Source organism: Cheilinus undulatus, linkage group 20, assembly GCF_018320785.1.
Source record: "Cheilinus undulatus linkage group 20, ASM1832078v1, whole genome shotgun sequence".
NCBI classification, from domain to species: Eukaryota; Metazoa; Chordata; class Actinopteri; order Labriformes; family Labridae; genus Cheilinus; species Cheilinus undulatus.
This window is the reverse complement of record NC_054884.1, coordinates 35,398,718-35,425,094: the sequence shown is the minus strand read 5'-3', so window position 1 is coordinate 35,425,094 and position 26,377 is coordinate 35,398,718. Positions and strand designations below refer to the sequence as shown.

The following is a 26,377-nucleotide window of genomic DNA, read 5'->3' as shown; positions in this document are numbered from 1 at the left end:
TCATTTATCAGAGCAGGTGCACATAAAGAGTTAACGCTGTCCTCTTCACCTCTGCCCCTCGTCTCACACCACGGTTGGTGAGGCAGTGACACCTGAGCTGCGAGGGTTTGACTTCCCATTAAAGTTTAACACACATGCACTCACACAAAGACAAACACCCCGACATAAAGGGGAGTAGAGGAAATAAGTAGGCCTGTACAGTAAAATAACAACTCCAAACAGCTGCAACTGGATCAAATGATTACAAACTACTTATGCCATTATGAATATTTAAGGAGATAAATCACCTCTTAAACTATATAAACTGGTTTGATAAGGAATGTTTGTATTTGACACTGAAGCAGGTTCACGTTTGCATGTCATGACAAGTCAACGGTTAGCTGTCATAGATGACATGCTGAAGGATTCACAGGTCCCCTTCCCAGCTGCAGAGTGGCACAGAACGTTACATAAGCAGATGATTTCTTGCTTTAGGGAAACTCAAACAACAAATCCACATTCTTCTTTGCAGAAAGTTAAATTTCACTGCAGGAAGAGGTTCAGAAATTTGACTCCACATGGTGTTAAATGGAGAATATTCGCTGTGATAACACTTTCCTCTTCCATTATGCGTCTAATAGTTTGTGTTTGATTAAATTATTAAACCCAGAAAATGAAAACAATTCTTGCAGCATCATTCCTCTGCCTCTGAGATATCTCGCCTCAATCATCCTCCGCTGAGACGCGGCACAGGCTGAAAGCGTCGCGCTGCAGGAAGTGAAAGATTCCTCTGAAGACGGATTCACCGAGGCAGGCGGAGAAACAACAGAGGAGTAAAAAATCTTTCCCATTAAAGCCGGGAAATGAATGAGTCTGGCTTTCTCTAGCAGAGCCAGCTACACCAGATAATGTGTAAATAATGATGGGGAATTCAGACCAACTGGTAATTTCAGGCGGTAATTCCAGGCTGAGGTTGTTTGACGGAAGCACAGCAGAGTGGGAGACTGAATGCATTGTCTTCAATCTGCCTGAGAGGATCTGCAGTCTAAAGCTATACAGGCAGATAGGAGATGGCTGAGAGTACAGATCAACCTGTGCAAGTGTTTTAGACTTTTACATATTGGCACAGTTAGCTTCAGCTAAATGAAAACTACTCTCTGCTTTTCTTGCACTTTGCTGCTGAGGACACCTTACTTTGATAAAAATGTGATCATTCTGAGTCAAGCCCTGCAGCATTTTCTTGTACTTTAAAGCAGATTTCAGGACACTGTGTGATGATAATTTACATCTGAGATAAGCCTTTTCTCAGGACACATCCCAATGTCTGCCTCTTCAGAGTTTTGACTCAATAAGAGCGCAAATTTTTGTTGCAAATTGCTGCAATCCTTTCATGCAGCCCAGCTGGTGATTTCAGGTTGATTGTTCTGAGCTTCATTGTTTGATAAAAGCACAGCAGAAGGGGAGATTTGTTGTTTCCAGTATGCCTGAGGGGAGTCTGAATGCTGGATACTGACAGGATGGAGATTTTTCTTTATTTTAGTCAGGATTGTTTAGATTTTGACAAACTGGCACAATGAGAAGTACGCCAAATTAACTAGAAACAATCACCGCCATCCTAACTTCCTTTTTAACTGCCTTGGACAGAGAATTCCCAGATGTTCTTTTCATTTCTATGCTGATGATACTGTTACTTACTGCTGTGCATCCACACCTGCACAAAATTTTACTAATCTTCCCCCTACATTTGATTTAGTACAAGACCAGCTTGTTCTAAATACAGATAAAACTATTCGCATCTTCAAGAACAGCACAAAAACATAGTTTGGGAGAAATGTTACTACAGATAGTCGAGAGTCCATTTCTTTTTAACTTGAGGAAAAGTTGTCTTTCATGGAGCACATTCATTCTGTTGCTACTGCTGAAGGTTTTACTGGGATTTTATAACAGAAAAGTCCAAACCAGGCTTGTAGAGTCCGCCTTTTTACCTGTTACTGATTATGGTGATGCTACATGAATTCCTTCGATCAGAGTCTTCGTATGTTAGATGTCACAAAACGTGTATTTCATCACTCTGCTTTATATTCTGAAGTCAGCTGGTTTGCTGAGGTGCACGTTGGATTGGAAAAAGCTTTCAGGTTTTCTAAAACTTTTAATCTAAGCAATCTGCAGACTGAATTTAAGCTGCAAAATTTAGTGACCCTGAATGATTCAATCTTGGAGACAAGGCTTGAGTCTAAACTTCATGCATGCAACTGCTATAGCGGATGTCTTTTTAAATCTGTACGGTGCGGGTCTGAGTGTTGCCACTGCTGCCAGTCTTGGTCAGGTCTCCCTTAAAAAAAAAAGTCTCACATCTCAATATGACCAAAGTTGTTTTCACACCTGATAGTCTGGGGGACTCCGTACGATTTGAGGCTAATATTGCAAGTTTTGGGTTGCATTCACATTGCACTTGGTCAAACCAACCAAACTGTCTGGATGACATCAAGCTGTTATATATTTGTGGCGCTGTCGTTCCAAACAAAGAGCGATGAAGAAGAAAAGGAGAGGTAACCTTGCAAAGCAGATGGATTCGCCTGTTTCCGTGTTTCTCACTGGCGAATCCATCTTGCAAAGCTCCCGTCTGAACCGTTTGTACCTGGTTAGAAAGTGACAGGACCAATCAGCATTGAGGGGCAGTGTTTCATGACGTAGGCAAGCAGAAACTAGAGACCGGTGCAGTTATGGCAGAAGAGATTAGCATGGATGCTACTAAAGCACCAGATGGCAGATACGCTCTGATTCAAATGCTCTGATTGGCCCATAAAGATGTGACAGACAGAACGTACATCCAATCACCCTCCGATTTTTTTTTTTTCAAAGGCTCTGCCCTTTCCCAAACACCGTCTATGGATTGTTTCTAGACGGATGTGTGAAACAAATCCATCTGGCGTGCCAGGTTAAAGGAGAAGCAGAAGAGGATGAAACCGGAAATCCATCTCCTTCCGTCTGTCTTTTTTCCACAAAAACAATGAAATTGTTTGCTCACTTGAGATTTCTGCTTTTACATTGGGACATTACGGGCAGCCAGCGTAGCAGCCAGCTGTCCACACGAGACAAATGAATCGGTACCGGAGAAAAAGGCGAGCCGACATGTGAGTGAAACCTACGACGTGTTGCTATGGCTACACAGATGCCAAGCGAGGTACTGGTATGTATTTAAGCCCATAAATCATCACACTTTAGGCCACTTCCTGCCTTTGGTTCACAAGTTGGTCTGCTTTGCTTTCACACTTCAATCAAACCACACCAGGGTTCGTTTGAAAGCAACCGAGATCCTAGTTTCTAAGTAGACCAGAGTCTGCTTGATGGTCTGCACCAGAGTTCGGATAAGGTTAGATTCATATGTGAAAGGGGCAGCATGTCCTCAAATTTCCCAGTAGAGTTGACGTTCCAAAAGGGCTGAAGTGTCTTTTATCTATGGGACTAGCTTGTGCATGAAGAATACATGTTGTTACAGTAAAATGTATGAAGCCTGGTCTAAAAAAGGCATAAAAATTGAAAAAAGCATCTTAAGAGTGTATATTTTGCTAAACTATCAGAGGCAAAAACTCTAAAGCCAGACTGAATGAACCCATGAGGGCTGGGGTTTCCACACAGTTAATTCAATAACACTAACATGCATGAAGCTCAGAAATCAATTGCTTCTAGTTCTTTCTGTTTATGTGACCACATGGCGTCCTATGACACACCCATGTTGCCGTACCAACCGGGATCCCCCGGTCCTGCCGTCGCTGATGTCACCTCCACCCAGTCACCACCAGACTCCACCTTTCCTGTGTGTCAGACGCCCGCCGCCCACCGCTGAGCCGTCCTGGAAACATTAGCTCAGCCACGCAGTCCCACCTCGAGTAGACAAACAGCCTGCAGCCTCTGAGGACCATTAAACCCCGCTCAGTTGAAACATGAGTGCAACAGAAACAGGACAGGAAATGACATCACAAGAGGAGGCAAAGACAGGAGTAAGAGTCCCGAGAGTGCCTGCGGTGTTTTCATTCCATTAATGGACTCTAATTTGGACGCTGTGATGGAAAATGAATCCGGATAGGATGGAGGAATGCTGATGTCTCCTTCAGAGCGCTGAGGCTGAGTACAGACGGGGAAAAACACTCCCTGTCATCTCTGATTCACACAAGGATGCTCATGTTGACCGGGGACGCTCTGAGGCGGTCATAGGTAAACATTTCTGAACCGTGATGGAGTGCAGCTCAGGGAGACATTGTTAATCTGTTCATAGGAATAAAAAGCACTGAAGCAGCACCACAGATGAATGCAGATGCTCTAAAATAACAGAGAGAGAGCTACTGTAGTTTACTCTGCTGATTTCAAACACCTATGACTAACTCAAAGATTGCCAGATAAGGAAGTGGGGCTTTACCTGAACAACCTGGTTGGAGATCTATTCTGTCAGATCAGATTTTACTGTACGACTCTGCAGTAGCTGCTCAATATTCAGTGCTCAAGGTAAATTTGAATGAAATATTTTCAGTTTTACCTGAGCTGACTTATGGACCAGTACTCTGATACCAGTATTGGAAATACATCTGATACTGCTTAAAATGCAGGTATTGGTACATCGACATTAAACATCTCTGGTAATCTTTAACCAGTAGCATACTTTTACTTGAGTACATTAGTCGTGCTTTTTTCCACCTCTGGTTTTAAGTAGCAGCTTGACACATCCACAAGGGGAATAAAACCTAAAATTCCACAGTCATTTGCGAACTAGAACGATAAAGAATGACCCCTGGAACAGGCCAAAAACACCTCATTTTTGGATAAATTATTCAAAATGGCAGATTTCCTTTTGGAGTTAGAGATTTGCACCAGGAGACTTTTTTGCAGAGTTCCCTGAGCCGAATCTACACACCAAAATTCATAACTCTAGGTCAAAGTCCCTTTTGGGGCTGTTCCATAGAATAGAGGTTCTCAACCTTTTCAGCCCCCGACCCCCAAAATAAAGGTGCCAGAGACCTGGGACCCCCACTGTACCTGAAGGTGGCTGAACACAATCATGCACCTGCAAGCACAGTCATGTACAGACAAGGCCACCTATTGGGGGGGGCGGCAAAAACCATGGTCCATTGTAAAGTTAAGGTGTGGTATTTTATATTTAAACTGAATAATAACCACTCTTATCGAAGAAATAAATGTTTATTCATTTGTGTAGTAGCCCTCTTAAAAATGTAAAACCTTTTGTTAAAAACAGAATTAAAATACTTTAAAAATAGCCAAAATGGGTTAAAAACGGCAAAAAATGGTGGGAAAGGTGGTGAAATTTGATTTTAAAAGTAAAAGAAATGGGTTAGAAATGCCAAAAGTTAGGTAAAAGTGGCAACAAAATAACCACAAAATGGCAAAAATGGGTTAAAGTGGCAAAAACTTGGCCTATTAAGTGGTAAAAGGGGATTCAAATGTGGCTGAAATGGTGTTAAAGTGGCAAAAAATAGGTGGAAGTTTGGTGAAATGGGATGAAAATTAATATAAACTGGCAAAAAAGGTTAGCTGAGACAGAAATAGGCAGAAATGGGCATATCAATTTGTGAAATGTGTCTTAATAAGTGGTAAAAGGGGTTAATAGTGGCAATAAAATGTCAACTGAGCCAACAATAGGTGGAGAGTGGCAAGATTTGGTTTAGAAGTGGCAAAAACAGGCAGAAAAATGGTGGTGGAAAGGGTTTAAAATGGACAAAAAATGTGTTTTAAGGTGCAAAAATGTCCTAAAATTGTCGGGGAAAAGTGATGAAAATAGGCCAAAATTTGACAAAATTAGTGTAAAGTGATAACTGTGTAATTTTAAAAATGTTCTTAGCTTTTTGAAGGCATATGGAAACCCCCTCTCAGTGTCTCGCAACCCCCAATGGGGTCCCGACCCCAACGTTGAGAACCCCTGCCATAGAAGCATGAAAAGTGGGGTAATTTGGGCAGCTCCTGAGGGTCATCTGTGAAACCTATACCAACCTCGCATTTTGCACACCCTACATATGTATGCAGAATTTTTTTGTTTTGAAAGATGATAAGGGGCCCAAAAAGGCTCGTAACACACAAAAATAATAATGACAAACCCGACCAATTTCAGTGCTCAGGCCCTAATAAGTGAACACAGAGAGACTTTGAAACACTTTTCTGTTATCTCATGATCAGACATGACTTTAGTTTGCCTTCACAGGTTTGTTTTAGAGGGTTGTAACTTGGGAATATTCATTTTAATGTGCTATCTCTTTTGATCTGTTATACTTTGATATGATATCATATCCATTATTATACAGCCATATTGCCCAGGCCTATCTCAGCGTGACAGTGCATGTAAACACACTGACCGCCACAGCATATAGAAGCAACTAAGGCTGCACTCACTCCAGGGCCAGTTGCCCGGTGCCATGACGAAGCACGATTGTCTCCCCTCCCTAATCCTCTGCTGACCTGTGCTCACAGCGCTCCAGCTCCAGCTCCAGCTCCAGCAGAGCCTAAGCATGAATGAACATGACACACAGTTTACAAGGAGCCGGCTCACACAGAAGCAGAACAATGGGGAAACACGCAGACGTCATGACAGTATCAAACACTCCAACACTGACGATCAAAAGAAAAAGCTGGAGCGATTGAGCTGCACGCCCATGCTCGTGCGTGCATGAGAGGTTGCACTGTGCCGGAGCACCACTCTTTCGTGCACCATGCTGAAAAACTGCACTTTCTCAGTGAGATGTCACACTGAACGCGCACCATGAAACACGTTCAGTTTTATTCAAATACAGCTCCAAAGCCCCCGCGTGTTTGTTTACCTCCAGAAACATCCACAGTAGGTGGAGTACTTCTTCATGCATCTTTAACACATTAACACACCACTGGACAAACATGTGATCCGACAGAGAATCCACTAAGAGGCTTCATCCTGATTTTAAAATCTGAGCCAAAGAGTTAAGAGCAGTTTCTCACGACTGGCCTTTAACTGTTGGCAGCATGAGGTGCAGCGTATAGAGCAGAGTTATAAAAGAGAGCAGGCAGCATCTGGGTCACCAGGTTCATCTGGAGCTTACTTATATAATGAAGTTCACCCACTCAGGCACAAAGGAGAGAGGTAAGAATATGTCCAATCCACAACATTTAAGAGGCTATTATTTCACTCTTCAGAACGATGGATTGGATTATTTTGAAGAAATAAAAGCAGAAACCAAGCCATGCTGGCTTTAAAGTAAATATCAGTATAAGAAACTTAAACAACCTACACATAATCATACAAAGTCATTTCAATCAGCTCCACTTTTTCAGCTGCAGCATAAAAGGGATTAAGGCAATCTGACTCCAGTAATGTAATTTATATTATTCTGAGATTCTGCAGAACAGCTGCTCTTTCTTCAATAATATATATGTGTGCAAGAAGTTAAACTTTGTATTCAGGATTTCTCTTTGACTAATATCCACTCTGACCCCAGGACAAACTTCAGATTTTGGAGGTCAAAGGTCAAATGGGAAGGTCATTGAGGTTCATGTTCACCCCTTACTTGTTAAAGTGTTGTCTCATAAACGCTTTAATGGGTTTTCTTCAGACGCTGCACAGATATCCTCTGACTCGAGGTTGAGCTGATCAGATTTTGGATTGACAAGTTCAGGATCGCTGAGACCGCAAATCTTTTCCACAACATTAATTCCAGAATTCATGGAAACCAACTGATAAAACCATAGTTATATCTGCTGTAAAAATCTGGTATCTGCCAATATCAATAACACTTTTACACTAAAGTCTTTAAATACCAACATAATGCTGATAATATCCTTTATTCCTACCCAAAATTTAAACTATACTGCATGTGATCCACAGCAATGTGAGTTTAAAACACATGAATTCTTCTCTCTGAGGTTAATAATCAGAGATGAGACAGGGTTTGATGTCCATTTTTAATAATCATAAGTGCTGGATGCTGCAGCAGCATCATCAGGTACAATTAAAACCATAAACTGTGTTTATAAAGATTATTTTTTGCCTTTATTTTCTGATAAAAACCTCTTAGGTGTGCTATAGGGGTGTAATGGTATTGGTAATACTGCAGTACTGCAGTACCAGAAGTGTCGAAATACCATCCTGGATATGTGACAGTTTCAAACGGTCTTCAGGGCAGAGAGTGTAGTTTTTTAGTGGAGCAGAGCTAATAGACGTGGAAACTACAATTCCCATCGGCCCACCAATCTTTGCACTCCATTCGCAATAAATACCATACCGTGGACTTGTCACTGAGGTAAATACCTCACCGTGAGATTTTGATATCGTTACATCCCTAGTGTGCTACATGGTAGCATTAATCGCCCATGTTTGCTACTTTTAAACCACTTGTTCTACCTATTTTTGCAACTTCTGTTTTTTTTTGCCTCTGTCAAACCCTTTTTGCTTCTTTTAACCAATTTTGCCCTATCTTATCCTATTTCACCACATTCTCTGCCCATTTTGCCACTTTTAAGACATTTTTTGTCACTTTCTGCCTACTGTAGCCTCTATTAACCTTTTGTTGCCACCAAAAACCTCTTTTAGTTACTTCTGATGCCAGTTTTATCTGTATTCACGCTGTGTATGCCAACTTTTGCCACTCTGAACCCAGTTTTGCCTCTTTTTGCCATTTTTTCTGCCTATTCTCACAATTTTTTATGACTTTCTGCCATTTTCCCACTTTAATTCACTTGTGCCACATTTAACCCATTCTCATTCTCTTTCTAGAAAAGGGGTTTACACCTTGAGGAAGGCAATATACTACAAAAATAAATGAATTTATTATTTGTTGCTTTGAGAAGAGTGGCTATTATTCAGGTAAAAAATAAGATACGGTGATCGCTGCGTAACTTCACACTGGACCATGATTTTGCTGACCTCCATGAGCCCCCTGTTTAGCTAGGACCCAAATCAGTGCAGCTATAGAGCCTAAAGTAAACAAACTGGAGGCTTTTATGGGTAGAGCACACATTAAAAAGGCAAAAAGAGTCAGTCAAACATGCTTCTTTTATTTTGGGACGGCCCATATCCTGATCATGAATAAACGTTAACTATGCATCCTATTGAAACCTGACCTGCCGCTGCACTGTCTGACAACTGTAGACCTCATGTAGGAATATAAGCACCAGGCTGTAGTTCTAGTTAATTATAACAGGGTTTTTATGAACATTGGTTTCACTATTCTGCTTGGAAAAGGTAAAAATTCGTCCTCCATCACTGACAGCTTGGACTCTCAGAGGATTTGGATATTTATCAGCAGAAAACCTGAACTAAAATGTAATCTCAAAGATATAAACCCTCTTCTTTGCTTCCATATTTGAGTGAGTAAAGCAGCAGCTCGGAAACATCCCTCGGACTGATTCTCAGACTTTGTAAATATTTTTCAAACATCACGTCAGCAGCGGAGCAGAGAAGGTGTGTTATCTGTCTGTCACTTCTCGGTGGCTCAGCACCAACCTGAAGCATCGTCTGAGTCTCCATCATCACACTCCAGTTACTTCAATACCGCTCCTCTGGCTCTGACATCTCCCTCACTTTCACCCCAAATCTCAGAGTCTCAAAACAACACCGACAGACAAGTCGAGAAAAGACGTCAGAGCTGCTTTTGTAAGCCAAAATCACTGCTTCTCTGGTGGATTGGAAGCCTGTGAATCTGATAAATGATGCATTATTGGGAGCTCCAGTGTAGCAGAGTGAATATATAATAATACACCTCAGCCATTGTGCCAAAGAAAGCTATTTTTATCAGCAGAGCCCTCCCATCATCTCCTCTATTTATGCTAATTACCTCAGAGCAGACCTGTCAAACTGGCAGGAACATGATTTCACAAACTAGACATTAAAATGGAGAATCGGGAGGATGCACAGGCTGTAAAAACAGAGGATGGGGAAGAAGGAGAGAAAGAAGGGAACAGAGAGTCTAGGAGACGAAGGGAAACCTGGTTTAGAGAGATGGTGGCATGAAAATGATCGCTAAACCCGGTGTAAGAAAAAGTACTTAAAAGAAATACAAGATTTCAAGAATTGCACTCCTAGCATTCTCCAACCCATGCCAGATTATATTATCTCTGGGGGATATCCATTTTTGCCCATAAATGCTTCTTCTTTGACAAAACAGGTGCCTACATTACCCATAATGCAACACAATCTCTTCAAATAATGCAGAAACTGCTTACTTAAAAAATACTAAATTAGAAATGATCTGTGCAACAGCTTTTCAAAGCCAAAGTCTGAAGTTTATGAGGAGCCTGCGCTCATTAGAAGCATCTGCCATCACCATGGCAACAAAGGATGATGTCAGGGAGTCAAAGGGTGTAATTTAAGAATTTAACATTTCTGTAGGGGTACCTGTCTGGGATAAAATAGAGTCTGAGTAGAAACCTGTGGAGTTGAAAAATGAAGCCAATGTGGGAGTTGAAAGAGCTGCAGTTCCTCAAATGTCCTCTAGAGGCTGACAGCAAACGCAGAGGAACTCCATTAGGCCCCATATCATAGTGACTCTTCGTACTTTAAAACAGGAAATGTTTACAGCAGCCTTTCCTAAAACCAAGTAAGCTGCCCAATCTGAAATCTGAAAGTCTTCTTGGGTCAACCAAAACCGCCTAAAACGATAACATACATTTATTTTATCAACAGACTCCATCTGTCATCAGGCAAATCCATCTTGTAAAGCTCCAATCCAAAACGTTGGTGAGGAACCGAACACTGAGGAGAATGAGGCGGTAGCAACGGGAGAGGTTTTGTTTTATTCAAAGCTGTTTGCAGGGCTGCCTCCATGTGGTGATAACCTCGGATGTAGCTTTAGCATAGCCTCAGTTTTACTAGGACTGGACCACATTTCTGTATGAAATAAAGAATAAAAAACACACTAAAAGCTTCTCATGATGGCAAAGATGTTTTTCGCGCTTCTGCTGACCTGCTTCGCCATGACTTTGTGAGAGCTACGTGGGTAGAGGTTTAGTCGTTGTGAGAGTGGTGTGATTAGCTCGAACTTAGCCACAGTGGCAGTTTTGTCTGAACTAGACAGCGTGTCTTTATTAAGACAAAGGAGCCACACTATAAGCTTTTCATGACAGAAAAGATGTTTTTGCTCTTCTCCTGGTCTGTTTTGGCATGAGTTTGCGATCGTTACGGTGGGGTTTGCCGGGTTATCAAATGGCTGTTGCTGTGGTAGCCATGAGCTCGGATGTAGCTGTAGAAAACAGGCAGTTTAATCAGAACTGGATGTTTCTTTTGAAAACAAAAGCATAGTGCTGTACTGAAAGCTAGTCTTGGCAGAGAAGATGTCTATGCACGTCTCGTGACTGGCCTTGGCGTCAGTTTTTTTCACCAAGAAACTCTGCCATTTACAATCTACGGCAGTGGTAGGCTGTTAGCTCAACAGTAGCACATTCACAGAACGTCATTTGTCTTGTAGTTCTGATTGGCTCGTCATGAACGTGACAGACAAAACGTTCCTCCAATCAGCGTACAAGAATTTCTTGAAAAGTCCTGACCTTCCCAAACGCTTTCTATGGGAGCTTTCCCAGATGAATGTCAAATATAACCAATCAATAGATATATGAAGCAGTCTATCTGGACTGTCCGGTTAATGCTCTGTATGTAGACTGTGAATACCTTGTTTGGAGAAGTAGGCAGAACTATGGTACTCCTCTCTCCTATCCAGCATTACAACAGGCATCCTAGATAGTCACGGTCAGCCATATACAAGGATTTTTCTAGATGGCAAACTTCTGTTTCTCCACTTTCAAAATAAAAGCACTAAACATCACACTCTTTAGACTGCTGAATTACATGCATGTCTATTGCAAAGCAATGATGCTCATAGCTGTCAGGGCACACTGTATTAGTGGTCATGCTGTTTTTGCTGATACAATTCAACCCTGGAAGAAGTTCAACATTTCACAAAAAAGTAGTACTAGTGTCTCATCTTAGCATAACAGGAAGCAGGTAAAACAAAAGACAAATAAGGATGCAAGTTAAGCAATAATGTAAATCTTATTTATTTGGAAGCATCAACTTTAAAAACTTATTTTACCACTTTGCACCAAGCCAGGTAAGCTCTGTCCTCCATAAATCAGTGTTTATGCTGAGCAGAGATCACCATATCCTGACTAAAAATCTCCTCATCCCACTCTTTATAAGAAACAAATACATAAATGTCCTACAATACTGAACCTTTCCTGTCAGTACGTGCTGTCCTCATCACTCAGAGCTGTCTGTTAGCCTCCTCATACCCTCATAATTAACATTTAAGCTAGCTGAATGGGTCATCATCCAAGTGCTTGGAGGGCTTCCTCATTAACAGATGCTCATGGTGATTAATGACTCAGACAGGTAGGTGATCACAACAACACTCTTAAAGAGACACTGAGCCCACGCCTGCCTCCTCTGGTGGACAGTAATGCCTCATAATGACGCTCATAATAAACCCTCTCCCACCTGCAGCGTATTAACACCTGAGAGGAGCCCACAGAGAGGAAACATTCACGCTGTAAACACACTGTCAGGTGGGTCTTTATCACCTTTACACCCTGAGCAGAGGCTCTGCTACCCTTGCTGCTACACTAAATGACCCTAAATCTGCTCTGAGGGCTGCATATTCCCACTTTATTTAAAGTTTTAAGCAGCAGTGCCATGAATACTAAGTAAGCTCTGCATTAAGAGCAATCAATTATCAAATCCTGATAATGTTGTTGGAATTTGTGTTCATGCACGCACACATTCAGCACCATGTTTGACAAATGAGTTCATTATCGTTCGGCTAAATGTTCCGACAGTCGAGTAGAGCACAAAAAATTACATCCTCATAATTTATGTTCACCTCGATGGAGCCATTTGTTTTAATCTAATGTTTATATGCAAGACAGGAGATTGTGATTTGTACCCAACAGAGAGCCTAATAGAGAATTTCTCTTTAAGAACACTGAAGCTCAGCGTTTATGGGCTGCTAAAAAGGTCACGTCTGATGTTTGTTCTGGAAGATGCCCACATATCAGGAGGTCAGGGACTACCAGGGATATGAGACTGGATTTAACAGCCCCAGGACCCCAACATCCACATAAAGACAGAGGCTGAATCATTCTGCCTTAAGGTTTTCTGCAGAGTCTTGATCTTAACCTGTAGAGACAACAAAATATGCCCAAATCCTCGGTTCTAAAAGCATGCATGTGGATTAACAATATTACCTACACAATATTATATCTGTCAGTATTAGCTTAAAGAACAATTATCAGCCTCTGCATATGTGAATTCTTGCTATATTTACAACTGATATACTAAATGTAAACATTAGCCTATATTGACTGTAAATATTGATCTATATCAGATGTAAGAATCTAACTATATTAGCTGTACATTGGCTTATTTAAACTGTAAATATCAACCTAGTTCTAATGTGAATGTAGTTTTACATTGGCTGTATATATCCATCTATATCAGCTTGTATCAGTCGTAATAATGGCTCTTTACTGGCTCTAAATATTGGCATATATCTGCTGTAAATACCAGCCTATTTTTGATGTGATGCAAGTGACACTATATTGGCTGTAAATATCTGTCTGTATCAGCTGTGTATATTGGCCTATATTGGCTGTAAAAATTGTCAGATCAGCTGTAGATATTGATCCTTTATTGGCTGTAAATATCAGTTTATATCTTCTGTAAATATTGGACAATAATAGCTGTAAATATCAGACTTAGTTCTATACTGGCTGTGAATATCCACCTTTATCTGCCTTAAATATTGACCTACATCAAGAGTAAATATTAGCCCTTTATTGACAGTAAGTATTGGCCTGCAGTGGCTGTAAACCTTGGCCTGTATTGGCTTAAATTATTGGCATTTATCACAGTGAATATCAGCCTTTATTGGCTGTTAATCTTGGTTTGTATCAGCCGTAAATATCAGTTTAGTTCTGATGTAAATTTTGTTCTATATTGGCTGCAAATGTTGACCTATACTAGCTGTCAATATCCCCTTTATCAGCTGAAAACATAGTTTTTTATTGGCTGTAAATATTGGCCTGTATGAGCTGTAAATATTGGCCTATTTTTGATTTAACTGCTGTTTTATATTAGCTTCTAATACCTGCCTATAAGAGATGTAAATATCAGCCTAAACAAATGCCCTTCATCAGCTGTCATTAATGGCTGTCAAAATCATTAATTTCCGATGTGAATATCAGCCCCTATCGGCTATAAATATCAGCAAATGTCCGCTGTAAATAATGCCCTATAACAGCTGTCAATATAGGCGTATTTCTGATGTAAACATCAGCCTTTATCAGCTATAAAAAACAGCCTATATCAGCTGTAAATATAGGTCTATATCAGCTGTAAATATCAATCTATATCAGCTGTAAATATCAGCCTTGACCAGCTGTAAATATCAGCCTGTATTTACTGTAAAATTGGCCTATATCAGCTGTAAATTATCAGTCTATACCAGCTGTAAATATCAGCAAATATTAGTTGTAAATTTCAGCCTATATCAGCTGTAAATATCAGCCTATATAAGTTGTAAATTTCAGCTTATATTAGTTGTAAATATCAGCCTTAATCAGTTGTAAACATCAGCCTGTATCAGCTGTAAACATCAGCCTATATTAGTTGTAAATATCAGCCTATATATGTTGTAAATTTCAGCCTATATCAGTTGTAAATATCAGCCTATATAAGTTGTAAATTTCAGCCTATATTAGTTGTAAATATCAGCCTATATCAGCTGTAAATATCAGCCTGTATCAGCTGTAAATATCAGCCTGTATGAACTGTAAATATCAGCCTATATTAGTTGTAAATATCAGCCTGTATCAGCTGTAAATATCAGCCTGTATCAGCTGTAAATATCAGCCTGTATGAACTGTAAATATCAGCCTGTATCAGCTGTAAATATCAGCCTGTATGAACTGTAAATATCAGCCTGTATCAGCTGTTAATATCAGCCTTAATCAGTTGTAAACATCAGCCTGTATTAGTTGTAAATATCAGCCTGTATCAACTGTAAATATCAGCCTGTATTAGTTGTAAATATCAGCCCGTATGAACTGTAAATATCAGCCTGTATGAACTGTAAATATCAGCCTATATCAGCTGTTAATATCAGCCTATATTAGTTGTAAATATCAGCCTGTATCAGCTGTAAATATCAGCCTGTATGAACTGTAAATAGTAGCCTATATCAGCTGTTAATATCAGCCTAAATCAGTTGTAAACATCAGCCTATATTACCTGTAGCCTTCCAGCTATACCAACTCTAAATCTCGGCCTTCAATGGTGTTGAATATTGTCCTAAATTTTCAACGTAATGGCCCTACATTGCACAAACACATTTGCAAAGTTTATTTTCAGAACATTGCCAACACATTTTTTGCAATTCAGCCTGTACATGAGTTGTCTCTCTGGGGTGTTTCTCTTTTTTTAACTTTGTTGCTTTCAGTACTCTCATTAAAATACCAGATTGTTTTATTTAAAAGCATATGGTGTAAAAAAGTAGCCAAGCATCTTAAAATTCTGCAACATATCAGTGTAAGAAGAACAGGGTTTTCCAAAAAGTGATGCCAGTGTTCGGATGTCTTTACACTGGTACTGCTTACTCAAAGACTTCCCATGATGAAAATAAGATCAACAAGTCTTCAGATCTGTCACAGCTGTAGGACTGAAGCCTGCAGGTTCATGAGTCCAGATGGTCAACATTTGGATTCAGTGCTATCAATGTCAAAGAAAACTCCCAGCAGCCAACATATGAGTGGTGTAAATCTTCCTCTTTGTCCCGTCCTCCCTGAATCTGAGCATCCAGCTGTTCATCTCTCTGCCCCGAGCAGCAGCGACTGGCCCAGAAGATTAAGCTGTGTCAGAGGCCGGAGCAGAGGTCTGCGCACCGCGGGGTGACACTCACATCATATCTTCCATCCTACCGTCATACAAAGCTCAACAAGCGTGGCTGCTTACACGAGTGATTCCTCAGATCTCACTGAAGGGAAACCAGGAGAAAATATCAGGCTTTGAGTCCACTAAGAGTTGTCACTCACAGGTCCGTCCATCAGTCATAAAGTTTTCCTGCAGCAGATTTGGACAGTGGAAATAATAATGCATGAAATCACCAGCTACAAATAATGGCGCCATTAGAGGAAGTCTGCCCTCCTCAATCACCAAAGCTATAAGACTGACACATGATAATGGTTTTACTAACACAAACAACACTTTCTGTGTTTCTCCAGCCTGCAGCTCTAATCTAAAAGCAAGAAAAAATTCCCAGCATGACAACACAGATTAATTTTTCCATTTTCAAACATTTCTTTCAGCCTTATCCCACCTTTACACCCTTAAGCCTCCTTTTCAAACCTGCACCACGTGTATTTCTCTGCCTTTTAGGAAGAAACATGTTTGTACAAAGCCAAACAACCACAACAAACACAAAAAAAGTGAATGAGAAGACGAGTTAAAAATACTCAGTAGCACAAAAGACGGAGCCAAAAGAGGATTACGCTCGTCCCCTCGCTGCCATAACCTTGCTGTGCTCACAGAGAGTTACACATTTTCATTGAGTCGCACAGTTTACGCAGCATTACGCAGGATTAATGGTGCAGGCTGACTGTTTGGGAGATGAATTGGACTGTGTCTGAACCTCTCTTGACCTATATCTTTAACTGGAGCAAAGCAGCAATGTTGTCGTGAAGGGAGAAGCTTCATTAGTTTGAGGATGCTCGCGAGTGTCTTTGCTGCACACACTGAAACGATAAAGACAGATGGGCATTAAAAAACTCCAAATGCTGCTCTAAAGGGAAAGAGAAAGGCAGTCTGGATGAGATAAATCAGGTAAATAACACCAAACTTTCAATTTCAGTCCCTCTGAAACAATACTAATGGAATCCTTGGACTGGAAAGGCAATGGAATAAACAAGCTATAATATTAGCATTTTTCATGAAAACAATGTTATCATAATGCTTAACTAGCAGAATAAAACAAAACTTTTCATGTCTTCTTATTTTGTCTTTAATGGCAGATGATAACCAGCATTCAGCACCCTTCTACCTCCCTATAACTCCCTAATAATAATTGCACGCTGCAGGGATGCATGGTATCAGCATGACAGCCTTAATGGCAAAAGATTAAAAAGTTACACACATTTCTGCCAGTCACCAGTATAAATCATCTTTCAGCTTTAAATACTTTCAAAATGTAAACTATATGTTCAAAAGTATTTGGCCACACCTGTTTATTATAGAATTAAGGTGTTTCAATCCAACCCACAGTCTCTATTTACATGCTTACTATTTACATGCGATACTACATGGGTCGTTCTGAAGAGCCCAGTGACTCGCCACCTTTGCAGTAAGACTGTTTGTGAAATTTCATCCCTGCTGGATATTCTACAGTCAACTGTAAGTAGGTTTAATAGAAAGTGGAAACGTTTAGGAGCAACAGCAACTCAGCCATGAGGCAGAAGACCACGTACAATTACAGAGCGGGGTCAAAGACTGCCAAGGTGCACGGTGCATGAAAGCTCTGCTGATTCCATAGTTGAAGAGTTCTAAACTTCCACTTAGCACCAAAACTGTGCAGTGGAGCTTCATGAAAAGGTTTTCATGCCTGAGCAGCTGCGTGCAAGCCTCACATCAACAAGTCCGATGCCAAGTGTCAGATGGAGTGGTGTAAAGCTCACTGACACTGGACTGTGAAGCAGTGGAGACATGCTCTGTAGGGTGACGGATCCCGCTTCTCTGTTTGGCAGTCAGATTGGTGAGTCTGGGTTTGGCGGACACTGGGAGAATGTTGCCTACCTGACTGCATTGTGCCAACTGTGAAGTGTGGTGAAGGAGAGATAAAAGTATGGGGTTGTTTTTCAGGGTTTGGGCTAGACCCCTTATCTCCAGCGAAGGCCGATCTTAATACTTCAGCATACCAGGACATTCTGGACGATGCTATGCTTCCAACTGTGTGGCAACAGTTTGAGGAGGTTCCATTTCTATCCTAACATGACCGTGTCGCACACAAAGAAGGACTATAGAGACATGGTTTGATGAGTTCAGTGTGGAAGAATCTGACTGGCCTGCACAGAGCCCTGACCTTAACCCCATCGAGCACCTTTGGGATGAACTGGAACTGAGATTGTGAGCCAGGCTTTTCTCATCCAACATCAGTGCCTGACCTCATAAATGCTCTAAAGAATGAATGGGGACAAATTCCCACAGAGCTCTCCAGAATCTGGTGGAAAGCCTTCCAAGAAGAGTGGAGGCTGTTATAGCTGCAAAAGATGGCCAACTCCATATTAAAGAACATTGATTTGAATACTTATATGTGTTGTAGTGGTTTTATTAGATGCATAAGTGTTTATAAATGCAAAGGCTTCGATCAGCTGATAATTTCTTATGTTTCCCAGCATAAAAGCATAGCCTGCTCATGTTGCGTTGCTTTCAGCAGCATTAATATCATTTTTACCAACATATTCTCCCTTCATGAGTAGATACCTGTTTTCAAAGATGATGTACTACACAACAGAAGTAGTAGAAATGGCCTGAAACACTTTACGATCCTTAAATCAGTGAGACAGGAGGAAGCTGCATCCCTCATCACAGTCCAGGTGATGCACGCTGCCAAGGTCGAGGAGGAGATATCAGCGATTACCTGTGTGTCCAGCAGCGAGGCAGCGTGTCAGAGTCTCTCCCCTCTAAATATGACTAATTGCCCCTGCTGTTCTGCTTCTTATGATACAGGTTAGAGCTCATTACCGGGATGTTCTGCCTCACTGAGCTCTGCTGCTCCGGCTCTCTGGCAGATGAGAGGAAATAAACAAGCACCTGGCCTCACACACTCACACCACACACGTATCTTTATGTTTTTTACTCTCACAAATAATTGGTTGGTTTTATCTCTTAGAGTGCATTATGGCTTTTTGTCCCTGGGAGCTCCAGTAAAGAACAATTCCAGTTAGTTTTTAGTAATGAGTAAATGTCCTCTAGGGGATTCTGATACCTCTGCCAAGTCCACTCTATTGGGCATTATCTGCAGTAAAACCTTTTTTCATTGATTTGTATCAGCGCCTCTGCCTGCCTGCAGCTGCAGCATACAAGACGCTTTGACACGAAATCCTTTCAGTTTGCCAGCGTCGTCAGTTATCGGCATCAGCCAAGAAAAACAAACAGGTTATAGGGCTCTTCCAACACCTCAGCAAGGTCTGCTGTACGAGGAACGCTGGGCTGTCACCGACAGTGCACATCAGAAATGAATGAAAGGAGAAACATGTCCACCATGATGTTTCTACTATCACATATTGTTAAATTGTTCTGACATTTAATGTGAAAGTAAGAATTGACTTTTATAGTTGGTAGACTGAACCCAGTCTGAACCTCTCTGTTAGACTGGAGCCAATCACTGTTGTCTGATTATTTTCTCCCTTATCTGATCGATTATTTGGTCTGAAAACGGAGCTATAAATAGTTAGAAATCTTAGTTATAATTCCCCAGAGTCAATCCAAAGATATGGTGGTTATGGTGGTATAGAAAACAAAACAATATTTCAGTCAGGGACACTCTTATCTTACATTTCACCATTTTATTGCAAAATGGATCTACAGTTTTACTTAGTGGATAAGGCTCTGCTCAAAATATGCTCCCTAGGTTAGCATGCTTTGAATTTCCAGGGAGCCCATAGCTAGAAACCCCCAAATGGATACACACATTAATGGCAATGCCTATGGAATACAATACAATTAGTTCAAAAGCAATTAATCAGTGGTAGCATGAATCTGAAAGAGTAAGCAGTAAGATTTGTGCTATAAAGCAGGAGGCTGGGGTGGAGGAGAGAAAGCTTTGCCAGCAGCAACAGCAGAGTGGTAAGGCAGATTAAATGCAAGCAGGGATTAGTGAGAAGGACATCATATTTATATACGCCGCTGTGTTGAGAGAAAGAGCTGTGAGTGGCTGTAGGAGCTGGGGGGTGAATTAGGACCAGCTGGATGGTCATATTTTTGCTATGCTTATATAAATGTACTTTTATTATTTCTTCACATTAGTTTGTGTTTATTAGCCTCATCTTGCTCTCGATCCCTGCTCTCTACTCCTCCATCATCCTAGTCTTGCTGGCTGTCCCTGCTTTCTTCTCCTTAAACCTCTCATTTTGATCTTATCTCAGCTTTTTTCTCCACCATCCCTCTCTTCTTTTCTCCATCCTTGCTTTCTCCTCCTCCACCATCCTCATCTTGATCTCTTTTCCTGCTTTCTTTCCCTCCATCCTTCTCATCATGCCCTCTATCCCTGCTTTCCTCTTCTCCATCCTTCTCATCTTGTTCTCTGTCCATTAGTTCTTCTCCTCGATCATTTTTCTTGCTCTCTATCCCTGCTCTCTTCTCCTCTGTCCTTCTCATCTTGCTCTCTATTCCTGCTTTCTTCTCCTCTGTCCTTCTCACCTTGCTCCTAAATCCTGCTTTCTTCTCCTCCATCATCCTCTTTTTGCTCTCTCTTCCTGCTTTCTCCTCCTCCATCCCTTTCATCATGCCCTCTAACCCTGCTTTAATCTTCTCCATCCCTCTCATCTTGCTCTCTGTCCCTGCTTTCTTCTCCTCTATCATCTTTTCCTTGCTCTCTATTCCTGCTTTCTTCTCTTCCATCCTTCTCATCTTGCTTTCTGTCCCTGCTTTCTTCTCCTCAAATCTCTCTTCATGATCTCCATCCCTGCTATCTTCACCTCCATCCTCTCATCTTGCTCTCTGTCCCTGCTTTCTACATCTCCATCCTTCTCGTCTTGCTGTCTGTCCCTGGTTTCTTCTCCTCCATCTCTCTCATCTTGCTCTCTGTCCCTGCTTTCGACATCTCCATCCTTCTCATCTTGCTGTCTGTCCCAGCTTTCTTCTCCTTGAACCTCTCATCTTGATCTCTATCTCTGCTTTCTCGACCCCCATCCCTCTCATCTTGCCCTCTGTCCCTGCTTTAATCTCCTATATCAGCCTCATCTCGCTCTCTGTCCCCGCGCTCTACATCTCCATCCTTCTCATCTTGCTGTCTGTCCCTGCTTTCTCCTCCTCCATCCTTCCTATCTTGATCTCTATTTCTACTTTCTACTCCTCCCTCAGCTTCATCTTGCTCTCTATCCCTGCTTTCTTACCTTCCATCATCCTTATCTTGCTCCTTATCCCTGCTTTCTTCTCCTTCATCCTTCATCAAATCAGGAAGGGAGGAATTACTTTTTATAGAAGTGTACATAGTAAAATCCCCTCCCCTTTATCAGTCAGAGTGATCTTTGTTGTGATTTCTGCAATAATCGAGCAGTCCTAGTTGCTAATATTTATATTTCATATCAGATTTCCAGGTTGTTGAAGATGTAATTCCCAGAGGAAGTCTCAAGGACGTTACTTTACTGTCCTTAACATTTCTACAGCCTCCACACTGGATAAGAAAACAACACTCTCCTCTGAAGTCCAGAGAAGTAAAAGAATATAGCTGCATTAAACAGAAATACTCAGACACAAAATGCACCTATTTACATTCCTCTACTTTCAGGCGCAGGTGACACATCCCATTCCTGCACATCAACCTGTTCTTTGGTTTGACGGCTCCTCTTTGTAGAGAAACACATCAGTGATTCTGTTTTAAGGTTATGCAACAATTACAGAGGGTTAAACAGCACTTGATCTAAATTGCCAAGGGCGCAGTGTTGACACATGACATTGACTTTCAGTTAAGAGCTCAGGGTGGGGCTGACAAATAGAAGGATCTAGACAAAAAGACTAAACAACACCTATTGAGAGCTGAGCTGCAGCTACACCTCTGTGACTACAATTCAACTGTGATTCCTCCCTGCAGAAGGAGAAGAAGAAGCCATACTGGTTCAAAACCGCCACAGTCCCACAGAAGAGAAACACGGATCCTGTTGCTGCATAATGAAAGAGGCATATAGCGCATGTTTTCAAACTATGGCAACCAAAATGGGTCACGTACTTTTCTGACAATAACTCAGCAAACCCTCAGGTCCCGACAGAGATTAACAAACTCAGGATTTATCTTCAATGTGGAGCCTTTGGGGGAAAAACAGACACAGTGATAACAAATAAATCACATAAACCAGAGCACATTAATCTAAAGTATGCTTACATTTGCATACTATCTGATGCAGCTTTCGTGCTGCCAGGATTTACAAAGATTAATCACTTCTACGTTCATCAGCCCGGTGACGTGTCGGCGTGTTTGAATGCTGCAGAGCGAGGCACTAAATACAACTTGGACTCTGCCCTAACTTCCAGGATTAAAGAAAAGCCCTGCATGAAGCTTGACACCAAACAACATTTGGTGTAACCTATAATTTGCTGACTTTCTATTATTCCCTTCCCTATCATCTCACAGGTAGGCCAACTTTCCCATGGCAGGACTGGAGGTCTTTAGTCTCATTTAAAAGAGGGACCCTCCTCACTAGCAATGCACAAATTTTCCTCCAAAGTCAGCAGAGATTCTAGTCCCTCTAATGCAGTGGGTCTGCATTTCTCTTTCCAAAATTTCTGACATTTTTCAACAACTTAAATATTTTGAAGTGGTGCTACAAAATGTGACAGGAAAAAGAGATGGAGGCATGTCCTTTAAAACAGCTTTGCAACCCACATTTGGGTCCCAACTTAATGGGAACCAAGACTTTAAATCCCATAAATACTTGTTGCATTATTTAAAAAAAAATCCTAAAGCTGAAGCATTCTCTTGGGTGGAACCACTGTGTCAGATATGTATAAAAAGTCAACCAAGAGCTGCTTTGGAATATTACTTTTTGTGCTTCTTGTTTGCATGCAGTCAGTAAAAGAGACGCTAAAATGCAGAAGTAGCACCATACAGGAAAATGAAGTCACTGTATATTTATAAACCACAGTAGCCAAGCTTTACTGGAAATAATATTAAGCGGCGTTCCCCAGGGTTCAATCTTTGGGCCCTTTAAAAGCTACAAATTCACAAGTTTTAAAGTATGTTTTTTTGCAGAACGGGTGATTGAAATCATGACTGGCCTACTGATTAAAGCCCTTGCACAGTCAGAAAACTGGGATTGCAAACATTATATCTATGCACAATTGCTGGGAAAATTCCCAAGGTGCATCTGTCAACCACCAGTGGTTGGTCCATCCAAACTGTGTGCTGTCTTTTCAGGTCTAAACTGCACTGCAAGTCAACAAGACCTACAGCCAAAATTGGAAATAAAAGATCAAGTGACTCTAGTATTAAGACACCTGTGTCTGGCACGGGTCAATGAGTATTTCTGGCTACCATTACACCATGAAGACAAAAGAACACCCCAAGCAACTCAGAGAAAAGGTTATTGAAAAGTACAAGTCAGGGGATGGATGAAAAAAACATTCCAAGGCACTGGACATTCCCTGTAGTTCAGTTAAATCCATCATTAAGAAATGGAAGGAATATGGCACATGTGTAAATCTGCCTAAATCAGGCCAGACTGGTGAGAGAGACCATCAAGACACCAATGTCTAATCTGAAGGAGTTCCAAGCTTCAGCAGCTGAGATGGAAGAGACTCTGCAGACAACAACTGTCACCGGGTTCTTCACCAGTCAAAGCTTTATGGGAGAGTGGCAAAGAGGAAGACACTTTTCAGGAAACTCAGATTAAATCTCAACAAGAGTTTGCCTAAAGGCATGCCGGAGACTCCATGGTCAAGTGGAAGAAAATTATTTGGTCTGATAATATCAAAATGGTGATTTTTGACTATCAAGATGCTGACTGTGTCCGAAACCACTCACTCATTTTCTACTCCCTATCCACTATAGAGTGAGCAGCATATAGTGGACTATATAGTGGACTCAAATACAAAACACAAAAATGATTTCGGACACTTCTCCTGCTGCGGGAGATGATGTCATCGCTGTCTCACAATTAAAACGTCTAACAACAACGGCTCCTAAATTTCCATGACAACGGCTAAGGATCGAAACAAACGGTAGAATTTCACTAGAAGCTGATGCTAAACGTAACGTATTTTCACAAAAAAAATAGAAATACTAACCGTTAAAAAAGCTTGTGTCTTTAATGGCAAAACAGTGTACATTTTTGTGTGTAATGTCACTTATTTTTGCATAAAGATGATGGTCTCATGTCTTGTAATCCTCAGAGTTACTCCATTTTAAATCCTTAACATGTTCTTACAGATTTGGTTAAAACCAACAAACAAAAAAGTGCTAAATAAAGTTCTTAAATGTGTTCCTGTGCTCCTCTCGTTTGCCATCATTGTTGAGAGCAGTAACCGCTATGCATGATGGTAAATATTGCTGAGCTAGTGAGCATCAGTTGTTTACTACTTTTCAAAATGCATTGTGGGAAAGAATTTGTGCACTATATAGTGAATAACAATGCTAACTCAGAATTCGGACACCACTACAAAATGGCGTATTCACTATATAGAGCACTATATAGTGAATAGGGAGTGATTTCACACACAGCCGCTGTGTTCAGTGCACATCACCTAAAACACAATATCCCCACTGTGAGGCACAGAGGTGGCAGCATCATGCTGTGGGGATGCTTCTCAGCCAGACTTGAAATTATGTTATTTTGTAGAATCTGTTTTCACTTTGACATTTAAGATGTGTTTTTGTCATAAAAGTCAAAGTATAAGACCATGATTGATTTATAAAATCAATAAAAGAGTAAAACACCAAAAGGGGTGAAAACTTTTTACAGGCACTGTACCTGTCAAATGAAAATGAGATTTAGGGATACTTCAGCATCCTAAACAATGGTCTAAAATCCCTAATGAAAGAAATGGTCAAAAGGTATGGAAAAGTATTGAGAAAAGTATCAAAATTTTGGAAATTTATGCTAAGATAAGCTAACTTTCTTCTGGATCTGGCACCATATTTATGTACAGTCCCAAGGGTGGCATTGAGCATTTTGTCTATATCTCTCCAAAAGGTGAGTAGATTAAACATTTAGAAGATTAGATTACACCTTTTACCTGTAAAAGCAGCTAACTATGAATTATCACCACTTGATATGACTTTAAATAGCTCTGCCAGGCTTTTATTTCCATTTAAAGAGGAACTGTGGAGTACTCCATCCCTGTTTTATCCCCTCCAGGCAGTGTATTTACCACAAACATCTGTGTTCATGTTGGCACATTCCCCAGATTAAAAGAGTGAAATAAACATATGTCACTGCAGGCGTGTTGGTGGCCCTGGGTGTCCTCTCCACCCCAGCAGGGTGCCCTGGGGCCGCCCTTTGCTCGGGTGTTACTGGTCAGTGGGCAGCAGCCCTGCTCCATGGGTACCGTGTCCTCTCCCTCATCATCGCTCCTCCCTGCTGGGCTCAATCAATCACACAACGCTCACACTGCAACTGTGACCTACACCGACTGTTAATGCTTTGTGCAAATCAAACCAGCTGAGCAGCCAAAGCCCATCGACTGAATGACTGAGTGCTGGGAACTGGCAGTCAAACAATCAAGCCATAAATGACATGTGACATAAACGCGTCCAGCTCTGACATTACACACATCTAACCCGTCTTTTTGTTAATCTCCGCTCTTACCTGCCCACTGTTTGGTTGGCGAGCTGTCTCATTCGGTTGAACTGCTTCTTCATCTTGTGTTTTTCTGCGTTACCACCGGGCGGTACAGACACTCCACATTATCTCATTGATGGAATAAAGTCAGATCTCCTGCGCTGATCTACGGCAGACGAGGAGGTTCAGTCTTTAGAATATCCAGTTTCGGTGGCACTCATTCGGTTAAATCCTCCTCATTTTGGCTGATGAACACGGTGTGTCCCTGTCATCCGCTCCGCTCCACTGCTCCAGAGATGCTGGACCGATTTCTCTCCCTCTGCTCTCCCTACACTGACAGCTCGCTGGCGACACGACGTTCCACGCTGGTGCATCATGGGAAATGTAGTCACTTTCACATATCTTCCGCTGAGCGACACTGGGTTGATTAAAGCTGTAATTCGGATATTTTTTCATCAGTTTTTTTATTTTACATTATCCTGATTAAGTTGCCTTTTGTCTTTACTCCCCTGCCGTCTGGAGAGCAGCTTTAAACAGGCTAGAAGGAGCCTGATTCTTCTGAAGGGGCATGTCTAAGGGGGCTGGCCCTTCTTGAAATCTCATTGGTTACCTCAGGGGCTGCCCAGAAATCCCATGCTCTGATTGGCTGGTCAAGCCATAATGTTAAAATCAACTTTTTTGGCGGTGTTGCAACAGACTGCTAGCTTTCTTTGTATTTCAATGTTGTATTTCCATTTTTCTTCACTTTAATTTTTTATATTTTCTTTTAAGTCAATAAAGCTAATAAAATGTATATGCTGTCTTTCTTTTAGTTACACTTTTTAACGTAAAAAAAACCATGTATGTTTATATAACATATTTTAGATACGTTGATGTTAACGGTTAAAGTCGATAT

The 26,377-nt window shown here is 41.2% G+C and overlaps 1 protein-coding gene across 5 annotated transcripts in view; it reads right to left on the bottom strand.

The window, feature by feature from the left end:
- The window catches only part of LOC121527905 (rho GTPase-activating protein 44-like), a 137,340-nt gene extending 111,376 nt beyond the window's left edge, over positions 1 to 25,964 (bottom strand). For all 5 annotated transcript variants that reach the window (XM_041814933.1, XM_041814936.1, XM_041814937.1 and 2 more), the window contains exon 1: positions 25,510 to 25,964. In XM_041814933.1, coding sequence (XP_041670867.1) covers positions 25,510 to 25,562 — 53 coding nt within the window. In that variant the 5' untranslated portion in view covers positions 25,563 to 25,964. The remainder of the gene's footprint in view (positions 1 to 25,509) is intronic.
- Positions 25,965 to 26,377: the final 413 nt, after the last annotated feature.